At 48.2% G+C, this 20398-nt stretch overlaps 1 protein-coding gene across 6 annotated transcripts in view; it reads right to left on the minus strand.

Annotated features, from left to right (window-relative positions):
- The window catches only part of JAZF1 (JAZF zinc finger 1), a 336089-nt gene that overhangs the window by 5069 nt on the left and 310622 nt on the right, over window positions 1-20398 (minus strand). For all 6 annotated transcript variants that reach the window (XR_012334016.1, XM_073809767.1, XM_073809766.1 and 3 more), the window contains exon 4: window positions 3933-4102. Coding sequence is in view for 5 of the 6 variants with exons in the window: in XM_073809767.1 (XP_073665868.1) it covers window positions 3933-4102 (170 nt within the window). In the remaining variant the exon portion in view is untranslated. The remainder of the gene's footprint in view (window positions 1-3932; window positions 4103-20398) is intronic.

Here is a 20398-nt window from a genome sequence, read left to right on the forward strand (position 1 = left end):
CCAGCTGGTACCCTACTGCAGCGGCATGAGAGACCCAGGTGAGAGCCACCTAGCTGGAGCCAGGCAACAAAGATAAATATGAAAATATTTTTAGCGTATTATGTTAAACATTCTTTCCCTCCTATGGGAGGGAGGGAGATGGGGAGGAAATAACTGTTTTATGATCATTAGAAAAAGACTGTCAACTTTCTAATAGTAACACTATGGTAGGAAGTCTCCTGACTCACAAATGCTTAATAATTTACATCTGCCTGCTTAATAATATTCCATTAGCTCAACAGATATTCACTGAGTACCTCAGTGAATGAAGGGTTACTAAAACATTCCTGTGGATGAAGCGCTACTAAAACATTTCATGTCCTCGCTTTCACCGGGAACTTGTTGCAAGATGGATCATTATAAATCCAGCTTACCCCTGTGCCCCAGTGCCACTCACGCCTTGTCAGAAAAGAGAGGAAACCAAAAATAATAAACATTTGAACAACAAACAAAAAGGCATATAGCAACTCCAACAGGACCAGGTCTTAGATATTCCATCCAGGCCCGAGTTCTTTGTTTTGTTTTTTTTTAAATAACTAATTAGGCGAGGGAAGGTTTGAAACCAGAAATTGCCAAAGCCCCCAGAAGCCACTCCAACATGAAACCAGATCTGGAGTTCACCAGGGGAAGGACACGCCCAGGGATGAGTTGATGCCAACAGGTTCCGTGGTCAGTTCCCAGCTGGAATGTCAACACTGTGTTGTGCGTGGCTATGGGACTGACACATGTCAGCTTTATTACTCTGGAAAAATTAGGAAGCCAGTTGCATGTGTGGAAACACATGGCATTTCCAGGGTTGGCCAAAGAGCCTACAATAAACTACCTTACCATCTCTTTCTCTTTGTTGCTGTGATTTAAAATGTCCACAAGTGTCATGGGACAGCTTATCACAAATGTTAGTACAAGCTCTAATCAGACGTAAGATTTCCCCCATCTGTTCATTCACAGACAGCAATGGAAACTTCACTTTCTAAGACTTGAGGAGCTTAAAAAGCTTCACTGAAACTCTGAATTGCAGAGGCCCTGAAATGAGTTTGGTCTTTCAAAAATATTAATAACAAAAATAAATAATGTCAGGCAACTTGAAAATGAAATACTTATTAAATCCTCTGGTCTCTGAAAGGGGGAAAGGGAATTAAGCTCCAAATAGGACAAGGAAGGTCACTACAGTGAGAACTTTTCCTCATGCTGAGAACTTGATAACTACTGTCTTATTCAGTACTCAGGTTTTAAATAAAACTGACATTCAGGACTTTCCTGGTTGGGATAGTGGTTAAGAATCCACCTGCCAACGCAGGGGACATGGGTTCGAGCCCTGGTCCGGGAAGATCCCACATGCCGCGGAGCAACTAAGCCCGTGCGCCACAACTACTGAGCCCTGCGTGCCACAACTACTGAAGCCTGCACACCTAGAGCCCGTGCTCCGCAACAAGAGAAGCCACTGCAATGAGAAGCCCGCACACCGCAATGAAGAGTATCCTCCGCTCACTGCAACTAGAGAAAGCCTGTGCACAGCAACGAAGACCCAGCGCAGCCAAGAATAAATAAATAGATAGATTAATTAATTAATTAGAAAAAGAAAGAAAATGAGAGGTACTGAAGGAGAGCGGAGGGGAAGGGGGGCATTCTAGGCAGAAGAAATAACACGGGAAACAACTCGGAGACCTAGCTGTACTGCGGGCCCTGCTCCCTTGCCCTACTCTGCATGCAGTCTGGGGAGTTAGATGCTCATCTTCTCCCAGTTCTGCAAACGCCAATGAAATGGTGAGAAGAGCTGATCCTCAGTCAGTGCCCAAGAGACTCATGGTTGAGAGACTCCCTGCCGACGGGGGCAGGGAATGAGACACATGTGAAGTCAGCCCTGGGAATGAACAAGATGGCAGCAGCTGTGGATTCTGCCTGACTCCACAGCACACCAAGCTCATTACGCCCTCCACTCACCAACACCCATTCCAACCATCAGGCAGTAAATAAGATGAAATAATTATACCAGAGAACACCTGGTACACCCTGCGGCCAGTAACTTCCCAGCAGAAGGAGTTAGACTAAAACTGTAGGGAATATGACCACACTCATGTCAAGCACTTGGTCAGGAGAAGCAGTTATGCATTTGTTCCTGTCCCATGTGCACCGTTACGTGGCACTCTGGCTCAGAAAAGGAAACTCACACTTCCCTCATGGAAAGCAGGACCACTAATTGCCACCCATGTCGTTTGCCAGTTAGTGGTACTGAAGCAGGCAGCCTCCGTAGCCCAAGGTTCACACAATTTTCTTTTGGCCTCAGATGGAGAAACAACACTGCAAAGGCCCCACCAACCTAGACACAGACAAACTGCAGGAGAGGAAACTGCTGGAAACTCAAGAAAAATAGAAGCCAAAGAATAATGACAAGAAAATTAAAATGACCAGGGGAAAAGGATGTAAAAAAGGAATGAAAGAGAGGTGGGAAAGACAGAGGGCCTCATCATAAAGGGTGTAGCTTATACCACCCCCCCACCAGCTTTTTGGGGTTTTTTTCGGTCAGCTACAATCTGGGTCGTTACTTTGCTCTCTCTTTTAACATCGCTGATGTGCAAGACATCCTTTAGACAGTGTTTGGACCCTTGAGAGAAGGCAGCAAGACGGCAGAGCACAGAGGACCAGCTCTCATGAAGCATGGAGAGAAGGTGCATCTGGAGGTAGGCAGGGTACATGGACAGCATCCCTGTCCAGCTTTCTCCACTTTGAAAGAAAGAAAGAAGGGAAAAATCTCTTTCTGCAAGCAGAGCTGTCCTCTGGACAAACTAGCTTGTCGAACGATTCCCCTGGGCTCCTGAGATAACAATTTTGTTGCTTTCTCACCCCTGCACCCACTTCCACCCCGCCTCCTGATCCAGAGGAATGTACATGTGCACCTGGGATACCCAGACAGCGCGTCAGGACACCCTGATGGGACCTCACATCTCCATCCTGGGGTTTTTCACTGTAGTTTAAACAAAGCACATCTGTGCTTCCCATGATAAAAATTTAACAGTATATAGATCAGGTGAAATCATGGGCAACTTACCTGTGATACATTTGGGTTTCATGCTTTTATATCAGAAGCAGGTATAAAAAGTATTGAAATAGATTTTTTTAGTGTTCAGAGACATACTGAAGAAGGAGCGATACGGGAAGCGCTTATGCTGCCATACACTTTTCAAGCCTTTCTTTAAAAACAGTCAGTCTGCTGGGAAAAGTAGCATCTCGTCAAATGCACCAGGTATGTTTTTGATTTTTACATTTCTATCTCACAGCTGGATTTTAAAGAACTGCCAACACCTCATGGGAAAGTTTGCAACTTTGTTTTTCGACATGCCCTCTGGACCCACACTTGAGTGCTGTGGGTGTCCTCACTGTTCTGTCCCTTTGAGTCTTCTTAGTAGAGAATTTGGCGCCCCCAGCTGCCCTGACACCCAGAGGCAGGCCTGAGAGACACAGGCTCTGCGCCGCCTACAGAGAGTTCATCGAAGCTACAGCGGGCGGGTTTGGTGAGAAAAATACCAAAGCCCCTTTTCTCTTTTCTCCCTTTTCAAGCAAGGGCTTCCTCAGCTGGAAGTAAATACCCTGCAGCGTTTTCCAAAAGGGCTCTGTGAACCGTCTGCAGAGCCGACCGCTGCGGAAGGTGTTCGGCAAATAAACAGGTGACGCATTTGATATTCTGACTGGTCTGACATGAATCTGAAGAATATCAAAGACATGATTCTCCCACCAAAAAAACTCTCTTTTGACGTACCGCTCCCACACAGGTCAGTGAAGGGGACAACACACCCAACGGCCAGAAACCAGGGACAGCACTGACCTGCGGGCAGCCTGGGCCCAGGCCTGGCTTTCCGGGGGGCCACCTACGCCAAGCGGGGTGGCACGTCTCTTACCTTGTACCTCTTCTTACAGCCGGGAACCGGGCAGGCGAAGGGCTTCTCCTCACCGCCGTTCATGCACATGGAGCTGAGGATGGCCTCGGAGCTGATGGCGCTCTCTGTGGTCCAGGACTCGTCGCTGTCCGACTCCTCGTAATCCACCTCCTCCTCGTCGTACTCGCTGCCTGTGGGGCCAGAGGAGAAACACAAGGGCTGTCAGGACGCCCCGCACGGCGGCGGCTCCTGCTGCCCTGGGAGAGAGCGTCCAGGCGCCAAGGGGCTGCAAGTGCATCTAGTCCCCGGGACAGTCCTGGGGGCAACATATCTGCTTTCCCACGGGAGAGACCAGGGAAAGGGCTTCCCAGCGATTCATGGCGAGGAATGAGCTGTGCAAGAGCTTGGACGCAGTCTTCTGCGGGAAAGGTGATTGACCGCAAAGGTGCTGGGAAGGCTAAAACCAAAACTAACCAACTACGACAGACACACCCCTGCCCCAACACACACACGGACACGCACACACACGATATGCCTGACGTTACAATGGACAGAATTCTGTCCCCATAGTTTTATGCTTTATTGGCATGGTAAACACAAAATCTGTAGGAGGGGGTTACATTCTACACTTACTAGGTATTTACACTTCGGTGGGAATTAATTTCAGTTCTTTTTCTTTATAAGCTGAGCTGGGAAGACCATGAAGAAATTTAGAACTAAAAGGGTGTTACCCCAAGCTAGGGAGCAGGGGGACAGAAATGCCCAGAGCTCTGAGGGCACAATGTCATCATCATCCTCAGAAGGCAGGTCCAGCTCCAGGAAGACCAAACGATTCCCTACCGCACCTGTCCTCAGGGAATAGCACCTGCCTTTCAGCTACACAAAACCCTCCCTGGGAGGGAGGGCTGAGCCGTTGCAGCAGACAGCTCAGACAGACGAGGGGATTCCCTTGTATCCTGGTTAAGAGCTCTGCTCAGAACTGAATTAAAAATCTGCTGTGCTGACTTCTGCCCAGGACGGCAGGGATGGAGAACCACTTCAACAAGCAGCCCCTCTTTGCTCTTTCTTTAACGAGGTCCACAGCCGTTTATTTGGAGCTTTTGCACAATATAACCCTGAAGGACATAATTCTACAGATCATAAACTGTAAAATAATATGTTGACAAGTCCTAATGCATTTACAAGCCCCGTGGAATAAATAGGAATTACAGCACAACATCAATAAGAATTATATGGTAGCAATTACAGTTGTGAAATTCATCCCCCAGGTGTGAGGCTAAATTGCACCCGGGGCCTGCCTGGGTGCTCCACGGGGCTCCCCCTGCTACATCAATTATTTCAACACCAGATATTGGCATTTTTATTGGGTTTCATTTTAATAGGCATTAATAAGATTGTTTGAAGAGCCAGTTGAGCCAGGAACAAGGACGCCAGCCTCTGAGGCGAACACTTAAAAGGATCCAGGAAGGAAGGAAGGGACCTCAAGGTGAACGAGTGCCTCGTATGGTTCAGGCACACTGGCTGCATCAGCTCATTTAATCCTCTGGTGACCCTGTGAGGTGGGGTGTCACTTTCCTACACGAGAGGAAATGAGCCCTGTGAGGCTCGAGAGCTGCCGCATCCTCAATTAGCTAGTAAGGGAGTTACCTTTTCCCAGGTTGCCTCCCGGCCTCCAGTGCCGGCAGCTCTCTGGGGGTGGGGTGGGGTGTGTCTCTCTCAACCTCCGTGTCGCTGGGCCTCCACCATCTACCGCTCAGAATTCAAAGCAGCCTGCTTTGAAGCCTGTTTAGAAACTCAGGCGGTACGGAAAAAACAGTTTGACAAAAATGAGGCTCTGGGATTCAGTGTGGGTTTCAGTAAGCCCCGCTGCGCTTGGCTGGAGCCCCCAGAGACGAGAGACCCAGCTGGGAAGCGCTCGTAGGACACAGCACAGGGGTACCTGCTCTGCCGCGTCCCTCGGTCCATGAGCAAATCTGGAAACCTGTTTCTAAGTAGGGCACTGTTTAGGACGTTTTACTCTTAAACAAATGCCACATGCTGGTGTCCTTTAAATTGCTTGTTAGAAAACTATAAATACTATTTCGCAGAGCTCTTCCACCAGGACTTGAGAAAGTAAAAATGACTAATTTACCCATCTAACTGAGCTAATTTGTTAACCTGAATACCAGGAATCGCACAACGTTTACAACTGGGGGCAGCGCGAAAGCCTCAGACCAACCGAGGGCTTAATGAAGCCCAGCAGAAGATAAAACTGCAAAACTCTTCGGGATCAAAAGGGGCCAGGTCTGGGGGGTTAATGCTGTGGACACACTCGCCTGCAAACCATGCAGCATCCAGTCCCAAGTGGGGCAGGTAGGAGGACCACATGATCTACTGTCCGTGTCAGGATGCCTTTGCGAGTGAAAGCCAGCACGGGGACAACAGGCACACACAACTGGGCCCCACACACACACATCCTCGTCATCGGCACACCACAAGGTCCTTCGGGTGCTTTGTGAAACTGTCTCACCTGGATGGGGGTCGAGAAGGATCTGTTTCTATTTAGTTCTGTCCTATAACACAGCCGAGCAAGGCCCAACCCTGGGTTCATGACTTGGCTGGACATTGTCAGCTGAGTGACCAACGTACTTGGCCTCTACTTTCTCTTCTGTGAAATGGGAGGAAACAACCTCTTCCTTACAGTTGAAGGATTAGAATTAATGTTTATAAAGCACCTGGCACAGGAGGACCTGCACGTAGTAAGTGCTCAAAAAAACAGAAGACAGTATAATACTATTTTTGTAATAATACTATTTATAATATTACATGTAAAATAATACTATTTTTAGAAAGGCCTGTTGCGAAACCAAACAAAAAATAAGATAATTCTGATAGGTTTGGGCATCTCCACCAGAAAAAATACAAGAGGGATTCCATAACAAGAGAGGTGCTGTGCTGGCTGAGGACTGTTCGTGCAGATGCATCTACAGGGGCCAAGCTGGGAGCCCAGGCTGGGAGCCCCTGTGAGCCCTGGTGCTGCCACCGACAAACTGTGTGACCCCAGGCAAGTGATGTTACCTCTCTGAGTTTTAGAGTCCTCATCTGTAAAATGGGCTGATAATACTACTACCTCTTAAGGTTGCTGTGAGGAGCAACTGAGTTCCTGTTTTTAGAAGTATTTAGAACAATGATACATGGTAAGCATTAAAGAAGCATTTGGTAAATAAATAGGCAAAAGGTCACGTGAGCAGTTTACTTCATCCACTGTTCCCTCGCTTTCTCTTGAGGGTACTCACGTTTTAAAAACAGGAGTGGGGGGGGTCTACTGTTGCTTGTGTTCCTGTACCCCAAGTGCTACCCTGTCATCAAACAGGAGAAATGTCGCCAGCTGTGAGGCGGGTCCTGCAGCCACACGGCATCCTGCAGGTACAGGGGTTGCTATTGTCCCAGAAAGCCACACAAGCTCAGACGCTGGCATCCACTCGGTGCGCATATCTGGAAACCTTGCCAGCAGGGCCTGCAGTGCTCTGAAGAAAACAACCGAGGCCCCGAAACCTACTGCTCTTCCGCTCTTTTCACACATCTTTGAACCCTAGGAAATGCTAACCTGAAAGGAGTCATGGCTTTAGTTCAGAAACATGTGGGCCAACCCTCTCTGCTTTGTTTTATTCATGTCCTCATGCCTTTCGAAGGAGAAAAGTCAACCCCAACCTGGTTCATTTTCAATCTCTGCTTCACCTGCCATCTCAAAACTAACTTCTGAACGAAGGGATCTGCAGCGCTTGCCAGCCCTCTGCTAGAGATTTCCGCCCCCTGCCCCCCATTTAGGGAAAGCAGGATGGAGCGAGGCTGACTCTCCTAGCAGGGGTCTCCCAGCTTTTCGATCCTCTCCTACATCCCGGTCAATAAGAAATTGTGGGCACTGCCTCCCTGAGGGGGAGCGTGTGTGAATATACTGTTTATAAATGACATACATGTACTAACATATCACTATATAAAACAGATATGCAAATCAAAGGATGAGGATGAAATAGTTTAATAAATATATATATTAATACGAGAAATATTTTCCTTAGTAAGTGTAAAGATTTGATATCTCCTTCCTCCACCTCATAGATTGTCTTGCGCACCCACTTTGGAGCCCACTGCCCTCCAGGCCAGCTGGAGGCGTCAAACAGGCCCCATCACAGCCAGCTTTGAGGCTATCAGATATGATGAGCCTTTGGATTGTTCCAGGGGAGAGGTATGGCGCGTTAAGGAATGGAAACGCTCATTCATTCACCCTGATCTTGAGTTAATGGGTGATCTCTGAGGCCCCGTGTGAGCCCCACCCCGTCAGCCTATCAGAGCGGGTGCTGGGCTCCAGCCACCAGACAGAGGGAGGATGCGGAATCAATTCAAGCTTCTAGTTCTGAGCGCCCATCACCCAGAATCCATAAAATGTTAATCGCCACATCAGTTTCTGAAGAAAAAAATTATAAGAAGTACTTCCTCTGTGTAAAAGAGGAAAAAGACCCCCAAACACCCTACCTGTAGTTGTAAGTAACTGGGGCAGGGAGGTGGGAGGAAAGCATGAGAGTCACAAGAAGAAATTTACCCCCCTGGGGCCCAGAACAGGTGTCTGGGGACAGGCTGGCAGGTGTCCTCCTAGCAAGTAGGGTTGGGGAACATTGAGTCGGTGAGTCAGAATTTTGCAACTAGAAGCAGAGGTGCTCCGCAGTCTATCCGGGCGGGCTCCCTTTCTCCAGGGCTACTGACTGGAGATTCTAGCAGGGAAAGACTACGCTGTGGTGAATACCGGTTCATCTTCATCTCTCCCTTCTTCTCTCCACCTCCCACCCTTTCCTTCCTACAAGTCTACCCTAAGCCCTGGCAACTGAAAGGGACAAGCGCTCAAACACAAAACAGAAAACTTGCTGTAGGCCAACACCTCCTCCCCACACTGACCGTCTTGAAGAGTCCAGAGGAGAGCATTCTCACAACTAAAGAGAAAGCCTGAAGACCTTAATTAAGAAAAGCAGATGAAAACCCCATGGACGTGGCTTCTTTAGAGCGACGGTGGCTGGTTCTGTGGCTTCTAGAAGTGCCACCCTTTCCTCTGGGTTGTGGCACCTGGGGAGGCTGTCAGCACAGGGACACAAACTATAAAGACATTGCCCTTGTATTTGAAAACAAAGATTGACTGACTGGGTCAGATTTCTAATTTGGATGAACTTGTTCTCTTAGAAGAGAGAACACCTTCAAAGATCTGCATCTCAAGAACACAGAGGACAGAGGGCTGGGATGCTGGATGAACTGTCAGGGCGGATTTACAATGGGGATTCAGCCAAGCAATTATTTTGTTAGGATGGTTACTGTTTTTGCTGATGCTCTGGTTACAAAGTCCCATAGCTTTGAGGCTCTGTCCAACCTCAGTTCTCCCATAAGTCCTGTTATTTTTACTGCACTAATGGGCACAATATGAAGATTTGAGGAATGCACAAAGGCATGATAGCCAAAATACCTGTTTTCTTTGATCTAGCCTCCTTTTGCTTTAAATCATTTGCTACTTAAATTCTTTTTTTTTTTTTTTTTTTTGGCGGTACGCGGGCCTCTCACTGTTGTGGCCTCTCCCGTTGCAGAGCAACAGGCTCCGGACGCGCAGGCTCAGCGGCCATGGCTCACGGGCCCAGCCGCTCCGCGGCATGTGGGATCTTCCCGGACCGGGGCACGAACCCGCGTCCCCTGCATCGGCAGGCAGACTCTCAACCACTGCGCCACCAGGGAGGCCCGCTACTTAAATTCTGGCACTTAATTCTCCATCTAACCTGACCTGTGCCTACTCGGATTTTTTTTCTTTTTCTTTTTTTTGGCTGCATTGTGTCATCGTTGCTGCGCGCGGGCTTTCTCTAGTTGCGGTGCGCGGGCTTCTCATTGCAGTGGCTTCTCTTGCTGTGGAGCATGGGCTCAGTAGTTGTGGCGCACGGGCTTACTTGCTCCGCGGCATGTGGGATCTTCCCGGACCAGGGCTCGAACCCGTGTCCCCTGAATTGGCAGGCGGATTCTTAACCACTGCGCCACCAGGGAAGCCCCAACTCGGATTTTTTTTTTTTAATAAAAATTGTAGCTGCCTAAGAGCGAGCAAATTTTGCTTTACACATGCATTTCTGGAAGCAGAAGGGGTTGGGAGATCCCTCTGCCATTTAGGTGGTGGGGTGGCTCCTGTGAGCCTGGCATGGGGACAGGTGTTTTCCATGGAACCTGAGGTTCAGGAGGTGAGGGATGTGCCCAAGGTCATCCAGCTAGATACAGGCAGACTGGACTGGTACTTGGGTCTTCAGTTTCAAAGTTTGTGCTTCTTTGATTTATTTTCAAACGGAATATCCCTGATGGAGGGAGATAAAGATTTGACACACAGAGCAAAGCCCTGGAAGTGCTGGGGAGGAGGGAGTCCCAGGCACATGTGGGGTGGGCGTGTGAGCGTGTGGGAAGCACAGGGCTAGCCTCGTACAGTCAGGCAGGGGTGGGCCCTGCCCTCCTGGGTGGTGGCCGTCCAGTGTTCCAAAGAAAAGCTCCATGAGTTGATTTTTTTCAGGCTCTTCTTAGTCTTAGTCACTAAGCAATTTAAAAATGACTTTCACCAAGGTTAGCCTTTCTACAAGAAAATGTCACTTCACCTTGCACGGTCACAGGTAGGAACGGGCAGGCAGTAATTTTTCTCAGGTTGAATTTTCCACTGTCATCCTCCACGGCTGCACAGTCCCCGTCGTGGGGGCCTGAGGCAGGCAGGACAGTGGCTAAGGGAAGTGCCTTTGGGTGGGCCCAAGAGCTCACAACAGCATTTCAGTGTGGGAAATGAGCAAACCTAGTAGGTAGGATTTCCTAGGGCAGGACTATAAAAGATTCTACAGGACTGCCGAAAGATTCCTCCTGGTTGTCGGCCAAGGAAGTAAAAATCAGAGCTGGTTTCATGAATCACATGAAAAGACAAGGGGGTCCAGAGTCCGTGTACACACGTCCATCCACATCCACCCACCTGGACGAGCCCACTTCATGGCCCAGGAGCCAGCTGAGTGTCTCCGTCAAGCTCACCCTCACTTGCCACAAGGACCATTTCAAACCTTGTTCACCCCCTCCAGCTTCTACCCAGCACCTCTGTCCTCTGCTCACCTCTTTTCTCCGTGAAGATGGCCCTGACCTATTTTAGTGCCTATAGGGTTCTCGTTCTTTGTATTTATAAACAGAGTGACACACAGATAGATAAAAATAAGTCAACCTTTTCCAGAAACCCAATATGCCACATTTTTCTTTCCACACAGATCATTAATATTCATGCAAAAGTGATAACTGCAGTGACAGCAAATTCAAACTCTCCTGGGGTGTCAAACTCTGGCAAGGACATTAGCAAAGAGTTGCCTTTCTGCCTTACGGACTTATCATTATAAATTAGCTTTAATTGGTACTGACCCACTTTATACGAGCTGAAGCAACAACAATCTAAATGAACTGACAATGTGTGATTACGACGGAAGACACACTGTTGTCTCTGGGGACCATCACCAAGTCTCAAAACTTCTTGACCTCCTAGCTCCTGGCTTCCGCTCATTCCTAGAATGTCACTCTCCCCTGTCTCCTCCTTAACTGTGGAACAGGTCCTGGTTCTCCAAGTCAGAAGTAATGCCTCCCTCACAGGACTAAACACTTTCTAATGTATTAGGAGGCTCTTGGTCATTACCTTTGGTAATGACCACAGTGCCCAGGGCAGTGCTTGCACTTAAGGAGCCAACAGACATGTGTTTGTTGAATGAATGAATGAGGGAATACACTTCACAGACTCTAGTGGTAGAAAGGGAGCCAAGATTACACAGTCTCTACTCTTGGCCTCCTATGGTCTTAAACAAAGAAAAGTAAATTAGATGATCTCAGTTGCCTGCTTAAAACCCTCCAATGGCTTCCCACAGCAAGGAGCAGATCCACACCCTGTCGTGACCTTACTCCATATCGTAGTTGCTTGGATCTTTACTATCTGGAGGACTTTTTTTTTTTTTAATAAGAAAACTTAACAACTACTTATGCAGTTGACCCTTGAACAACATGGGTTTGAACTTCATGGGTCCACTTATATGCAGACCTTTTTTCAATAGTAAATACTTAGTACCACACGATCCTTGGCTAGTTGAATCCATGGATATGGAGGAACTGTGGATGTGAAGGGCCAACTAAATCATACTCAGATTTTTGACTGCGTGGAGGGTTAGCGCCTCTAGCACCGTCCCTGTGCACACACACACCGGTTTTCAACAATTGTATTTGGTTTAGTGCCAAATTTTTACACCTATAAACCTATCTAACAAACATTTCTAAATATTCAGATGCTATTAAATAGATAAAAACATTATCTAAAAATAGACTGCACTTACACATTTAAGTGTTGGTTACAAACTTAGATTCTACACATTTCAACAAAACGATGCCAATTTACCATTTAAGTAGATAAGCTTAATATCTTAAAAACAGACAAATCATACAAATGATCACAGTGACCACAAAACCTCCATTTAACCTATCACACAAGTTGGCCTTACAGATTTATTTCTTCATTATTTCCATCCTTAGGTTTGGCCTTCTTGGGGTACAAGAATCTGGTGACTAAAAGAAACAGGAGCTGATGTTGGCCAGTGGAAGATGCGGGTTCCAAGTTATTGACCAACTGACCCTTGGCGAGGGTCATCAGGGCAACATGATGCAAGAGTGAGTCTGCATTTCCTGGGCTGGATGCCTAAGTCTTCTTTACTCAAGGTTTGCTTGTTCCACAACAGGATTTTTAAAGCCCCTGTCTTTCCTGCCACTTGACGTCTTCAGTATAATTCCCAGGCCTGCTGGAGAACTCACCTCCCAGGGGACCGGGGATTCCCTGCCGGCCACGCGGCTCCTTCCCCCATCTGGCAAGCCACTCCCACTCAGGACCTCTTCCCACTTGTTTGGGACCAGGGTGTTAGCTGGTCTTTCCTACTCTTGCCCCAGTTGCTACTTTTCCTGCAGCTATAAGGCTTACTCACAATTCCCTGCCAATCTGCTAACGGAGGTGGGGAAAAAGAACACCTATATTTTATAGACAGACATCTACTTCAACACAACCCCCACCTATGCCGACACTCCCAATTTTGCTGTAGCAAAATTTACAGAAATATAAATGCACACTATTATTTTCACTGTCCTTGTATTATAGCTACTTTTGGGCACACTTTATATTAATTTCCCCATGCTAAGTATCATTTTGGACTCAATGGTTTTCACCAATTAATTACCAATTAATCAATTACCACCGATTTCCACCGATTCAATTAATTACTATTAATGGTAATTAACAGTATGATTAATTAATCATACTAACTTGGCCCGCAGAAAGCCCCTTTGGCCATGCCTCGCGGCATGTGGGATCCTAGTTGCCTGACCAGGGATCGAAGCCGTGCCCCCTGCAGTGGAAGCGTGGAGTTTTAACCACTGGATCGCCAGGGAAGTCCCTCCATTATCCTTTTTTAATGAAAAAGTTCTTCTCTTTAATCAAAGCCATCATTGTACACAGTAAAAAAAAGATAGATCTATGAGGCTATAATGAAAAAGAGGAGCCCTCTCTCCGGCCCGTTCTCCCTCTCCACTCCCCCACGGCAACCAGTCACGAGTCTTTTATCTGGATTTACTCCCCATTGCTAAATAACATGCCTCTATTGCTATTTTCTGATGTTCAGTTTTGGGTATCTATTGACCTCCCTACACAAGATAAGAATTCTGATCTTTCAGGTATTTCCCCACCCTCCTTCCATCCTCCCCCTCCTCCTAGCAGAATTTCATGATAATATTTGATTTCATTGTTATTCAATGTCTGCATTCTTAGGACACCAGGCCATGTAGCAAACGAGGATCACATTTTTGTCGTCCTTGCAGTTAGTAAACGCCACCGCCATGGGCTATTTGGCTGTTGTCATCTTTCTCACCTGCATCCTCCTCCTCTCCTCAGCCAGCATCATCGTCACGAGGGCAGCTGACACTCACCTGGGGCTCACCACGTGCCAGGCACAGTTCTAAGCGCTGTGCATCTGTTAACTCATTTAAACCTCACAACGGCCCTATGAGGCTGGTACCTACTACGATATCTTCATTTTACATAAAACGGAGGCTCAGAGAGGCAGAGTGCCTCATCTGAGGTCACAAAGCTCTTCCATGGCAGAGTAAGGGTTCTAATCTGGCCGTCTGGCTCTAGAGCTTGCCTTCCTAACTGAACCACGGTCCTGCTAACTTGAATTCATCCCCAGCTCTGGAAGTGTAACTCTCTCAGTACGTTCAAACCCCTCAGGTGTTTGGCTTTATTCCCCGTTACTTCTCGCGGCCCCTCCTCCCCGACTACTTCCTTGCCCTTTCTCCCGTTGCCATCCACCTCCCAGGCCTGCTGCACAGCTGTCACCCTGCATCCACTCCCCCTTCCTCACCACCACCAGGAACTCCCTTTGCCTCTCCCGATGGAGGGGGGCGGAATCCCTTTTTCATAGATTCCATGTCTTTCTCTTTCTCTGTTTACTTCTTGCTTGGGTTACGGGAGGTAAAATGTCGACTCCCTGGCCTGTCTGAAAATGTTTCTTCTACCCTCACACTTGATGGTAGCCTCTGAAGTTCATGCCCGTCTTCTCTCGGGATTTTGAAGGCATTGCTCCAGCGTTTCCGACCTCCTTCGGGTGCTGCCACACCTGCTTCTCAGAATATGTCCCCCTCTCAGGAGACTCGGGACTTTCTTCCTTGTCCTCACATTCAGAGGTATCTGTCGCTCCAACTCTTTTTAAAAAAATATAGAACAGGGGCTTCCCTGGTGGCGCAGTGGTTGAGAGTCCACCTGCCGATGCAGGGGACGCGGGTTCGTGCCCCGGTCCGGGAAGGTCCCACATGCCGCGGAGCGGCTGGGCCCGTGAGCCGTGGCCGCTGAGCCTGCGCGTCCGGAGCCTGTGCTCCGCAACGGGAGAGGCCACAGCAGAGAGAGGCCCGCGTACCACAAAAAAAAAAAGATGAAAAGAAAAAACGAGCCTCTTTCTCATCAATGCTTTCTTATTATGCCTCAATCCTTTTCTCCTTTCTCCTTGAGACGTCAAAGAATCCCTCTGTACTTCTCTCACCTCATTTTGGAGTCAACCCCGCAGCTTGTTCCTAACTCTGAGTTTTGGTACCTAATTTCCCAGCTCTCCATCTTGGTGAGAGGAGAAAGAAAGTACCCCCAAAGCACAAGAAAATAGTGTCTCCATTACTGTTCCCACGTCTTGGCTATCTTTCAGGGAAAAAATGAGCAATGAGGAACGACAAAGTCCCTGCAGTACTGAGAGGATCTCAGTGACATCACTATCCCCCCTCTCCTCCCTCCTCATCGGCTCCACTATTTTATTATCTTTGCAGGAGATCAAAATGGCTCCTTTCCCCTGAGGCTTCCAGTTGCTGCTCAAGATTCATGGAGACTTAACAGAAAGGTTTCCTGTGGCAACAGGCAACTCTTAAGACCTACTTCTGCTGCAGAAGTGTTTTCAAATTGCGACTCATAAGTGGGTCGTGAAATCATTTTTGCGGGGCACAATCAGCATTTAAAAAAATAAAAGGACAGAATGGAATAGAAAGTATCAGAGTGTGAGATGTGTTTGTAACACCTGTTTCAGGTATGTGTCTCAGCGTAAAAATCACTTGGACCACAAGTCACAGGAAGAAAGCATAAAGCCATTTTTAACCACCAGCATCTCATTTACAGAACTTCTTTCTAAAAGAACCAACATTTCATCCAGAGGAAACAAATCAAACAATTGGAACCTACATTTAAATAGGGTACAGAACAGGCTGAAACAGAAGAGAAAGGTCGTCTGTGGTACCTGCCAATGAGGCATCGCGTCGGCTAGCAGGAACCTACCATGTAACGGGGAGGCAGGCTGTCAGCAGGCAGACCTCAGGGGCACCAGAGGGCACACACAGCGTCTCCCGGTGAAAGAGGCAGGCACGTATGATGGAGAGGAAGTGTGAAGACAGTTCTTCACTGATGCAGGTGTCCTTTTGGACCATGACACTTCACATTCTTTTGGAACATTCTCCAGGGAAGCCAATCTTTGTTTGTGGAGCGGGCAAATCTGCTTCTAAGAAATGGCCCAAGTCGTTCAGGGCCCTCCTGCTGAATTACAAAGTTCCCGCAGGGTGCCCTGGACTCTATTACCAACTGTCATCAGGTTGCTGAACAGAATAGGTTCTCAGAGTTTCGAATCTTGCAGCTGAGCTAAGGAGCTAAGGAGGGCTGGCCAGCAAGCAGGTGCCTGTGAGGGGTGAGTGGCTGGACCCAGAGAATCACACCTGCCCGGCGCTGGGAAGGAGCTGCAGGGGAGCCGGGAAGGGGGAGGTCTGGGTGTGTCCAAGGCCGGCTGGCGGACTTGTCTTGCCCGTCACCCTCACGTGTCTCCTGGGAGATTGCCATCAGAGGGTGGGCTCCTCAGGCTGGGCTGTTCTAACTCCCAGCAGACCCCAGCACCCAGCATGGCTCAGCCAGTCTTTTTGGGATGAAGGGACTCCACGGCAGAGGCCCTGTGCACTGGAAGGATGGAATCACATGACATAATGCACACAGGTATCTGTATGTAACATACATATTTTGTGCTTCGTAATTACGCTTATTTAATACACACTACAATTTGTATATGATAAAATGAGAGGAACAATGATGACGCCATTAGGGACCACAATCTGTGAGATGCACGCACACAACGGCGCCATCTCCCATTAAACCCGATTAGCACAACCACAGAAACCAGCCGGACCCTGGCCAGAGGCTGTGTGTGAGGCAGGTAATTCAGGGACTTGGGAGCAGGTGCCTGTATTAGGATTCTGGCTCTGCTGTTACCACCTGGTGCCCTTAGACCTGTTATTCCACCTCTTTACACCTCCATTTCCTCATCTGTAAAATGGAAAAATATTAGAGCTAACTTCATGGGGCTGTTGAGAAGACTGTATGATTTAATATGTATAAAGTGCTTAGATTAATTTCCGGCACATAGTTCTGTACTACCTCAACTCTGGATGGTATTATTATTTTAATCAGTAATTTAAAATTGTCCAGACTTGAAAGAGATGGCCAGGTATGGACAAAGCCAGCGAGAAATCATCTGGTCAGAGTCATGTGTCTAAAACGCATGGACAAAAATACCTGAGATGTAGTTTGCATTTCTAATACGATGGATGAGGGTACTGATTTCTAATGCTGTCCGAAATAAACAGACTGCCCATTCAGGCTTAAAAGCCTGAACTTATTCTTCATTAATTCACCCATAATACTGGAGACCTGGGGGTGAAAGGGACAAGCAGTCTCTCTGCCTTCAAGGTGTGCAGTGTGACAAGGGCCCCCCAACAGCTCATCACACCGTGGGTTCCTCCAGTGGGGAAGTGCCCTGCTCTCAATAATGTGAATTCTGGAAGCGATGGGAGCAGAGGACTGTCTCTTGAAACAAGTGCAGCCTTCTCTGCGATACAGAGGCGCTTGCCAGGGCTGGGTATTGGAATGGTGTTTTCCTTTCTAACTATAAATTTAATGTGCTATATGGACAGACAGGATGGACATTTTTATGCCAAGAGGAAGCTCAAAGGGGAGGGCTGGGAAGAGGAGGAGGATGGATATCCAGAAAAATGATGCAGTCATCAAGGTAAGAAGTAACTAGGGTCCGCCAGCAAAAACCGCTTTCTAGGGAAACAGAGTCATCGTCTCTTTCCACACCCAGCTGAGGACCTGAAAATGTGCCACCACAGAAAATACGTCTCTTCTCTGGGGAATAATGTCATGAGAGTCACTGTAAGTTCACAGAAATCTCGACGATCTCCCATAAAAGCTTTGTTTCACACTTCATCCCATGTGGAAACTTTAGCCAGGGCCACATGAAAAACGAGTTTTATGAGAGTACTTCTGATTTGTAAGAAGGCTATTTGGCTTCTGAACAGGGCAGCTTCCTGAAAGCCCCGGGAACGGCATTCTTACATACTACACATAGCAGGCGGCCTTCATAATGATCAGGGCCGCGTCTAAATCTGGTGAAACGTTACGTGAGTGACAAACCTCGACCAAAGCAATTGGGAGAAACTGCAGGGCCAAGAATTTCCTGGTCACAGAGATTGTCTCAAGCATGATATAAAAATGAGTCTGACTTTTTGCATCCAGGCACGAGGGTAATGGCTCGAGTGAGATGGGGAGAACGTGGCTTTTCCCGCTCGTGGTCCTTTTCATTCCCTACATGATTGTTACCAAGCTTCTCCCCGGCCTGGTGTTGTGACAGGCCTTGAAGTCCAAGGTCTTAGTGTGACCGTCCAGTGACCTTGACAATGCTTTCGCCTGTATTTCTATTTCTTTGGCAATATCTCACGTGGCCACGAGCGCACGCTTTGGGGCCCCGACAGCCTGGATTCCAATGCCGCCTCCTTCACTGAATCGCTCAGTAACCTCGGGCAACTCAACTTTCTCTTTGCCAAAGAACCCACGGCAGAGAATTCAGTGAGTCAATATCTGAGTAAGTGCTTAAACCAGTACCTGCCACATAGCACTCTCTGCTGTTAGTTAGTATTTTCATTGGCTGAGCAGACACACATGATTTCACAAATTAAAGAGCCAACCAGGATGATGGATGTTGCTCAGTGGCTTTTTTTAAATCCAGAGTCAGTGTCAGAACCCCAGGAGCAGCAGAGGTCCATAAAGTTGCCCGATATCCCGTGGCCATGGCTGCTTCCTGCCCCTGTGGTCCTCAGGCTCGGCTACGATGTTCCACGTGGGGCTGGTTCCCGTTCTCACGCCTCTCCCTCCTGGCTTGCTCTGGCCTGTGTTTTGGCCACCTGGCCACTGCCTCCAGATTTACCTGCCCCACGTGCTGTTCTTGGTCAGCCTCCCTGGATTTTCTCACCTTGGACAAGAATGTGGGGTGGCTTGCTGTGGCCTGGCAGCCGGCTCCCTCAGTTACCCTGCCCCAGCCCATCCTGGCAGATGTTCTGTGACAAAGACGTCCTCGGAAGACTGGCTTCCTTTCAGTTGGTCAGAGTTGACTTCAGAAGTGGCTTTGAGCTTTCCCTGTTGCTGTGACTTTCATACGCATCAGCTCTGGCCACGAGAGGCTGCCTAGTGATAGGAGCATGGTTCCTGGACTCAGATGCCAAAATTCAAATCCTGTTTGTGAGATCCTAGGGAACATACCCACCTCCTTCAAGTCCCGGTTACCCCACCTGAACGATGAGACCTGCAACAGGCTCTACCTGACAGCCGTGGTGCAAACTGAGCCGGAACACGGAAAAGGCTTTTTACGGCGCCCAGCAGAGAACAAGCTCATCACACACCTGCTCACATGATAGCACGTCTTCTTCCCTCCTTGTCCAAAATAGAGGTGGTGGGCTCCTTCCTCTCCTCCATCCTTGCCCCTCTTCAGGCCACTTCAGGGTTCCCTGGACACAGGCATTGTTAGGTGGAAATCCTACATGTGCCAGCTGCTTCCTCTCACTGTGTTTACAGTAAGCATGTCACGCCTAACAGAACGATGCCATATAAATGCCACACGGCGATAAACAAGATGTTTTCCCACGGCTTAGTAACAAGACTAAGGGTTTATCATTAGATATCTGTTGAAGGCTGAAAACCGGAACAGTCCTGGCCGAATAAACCACACCTCTTGGTCCCCAGATGGGCTGCAACAGAAATAACAACAGACCCACCCACTCAGCCCAAACGCTCCCATGGAGATGTGATGGATGGTCTATTTATAGATCGGACTCCAAATCTCAGGTGCGTGAATTCTGTTCTGCCGGCACTGCCTGCGGCCAGTCTGGATGGGAATTTTTATTATAATGGATGAGGACGGACCAGAGATTTCTGAGACGTTAGACAGCTGTGTCTTGAAGGTACCAACCCGGAGACGCAAACATTGTGGCATCGACCTCCTTCTTCCCCTCCCCCCTTCCTCCCCCGTGTTTCCAAGACAGATTATCAAACTTCAGCAGGGGCTTCTATGTGGGTCGCCTCCTTGTGTGGTAATTCCACGGAGGGGATGGGTGCTGAGGGGCTGCATCTGGCCTGTTTTCCAGAATGATCCGGGACAGGGCAGGCCAGGAAGACACCCCACCCAGCATTTCCAACATGTGGGAGGAAGAAGGCCTTGTCCATAAAGAACAAAAAATAGAAACCCAGTGACATAAGATACCATCTCACTGTCCTTTTGCCATTTCCTTCATGTTTATAGTTAGGAAATGGTATTTCTATACCAAGATCTGACACTCTATGCAAAGTGAAGGAAGAATTTATTTTGAATTTCTGCATCTCATATTCCTAGGCCTTCCATGAGCTGGTCCCAGCTCTCCAGCCTCATTTAAAAGGCCCCCCTGTTAGCTCTTCTGCTCTGACTTCACACCTCCCTCAGCTGCTGCCCTTCTACCTTTGCTCTGGTTTTTACCTGCCCCTTTCATGTACGTCTTCCAGGTCTGTTTTAAGTTCCAAGAGA

This window comes from Tursiops truncatus, chromosome 9 (assembly GCF_011762595.2).
Source record: "Tursiops truncatus isolate mTurTru1 chromosome 9, mTurTru1.mat.Y, whole genome shotgun sequence".
In the NCBI taxonomy this organism is placed as follows: Eukaryota; Metazoa; Chordata; class Mammalia; order Artiodactyla; family Delphinidae; genus Tursiops; species Tursiops truncatus.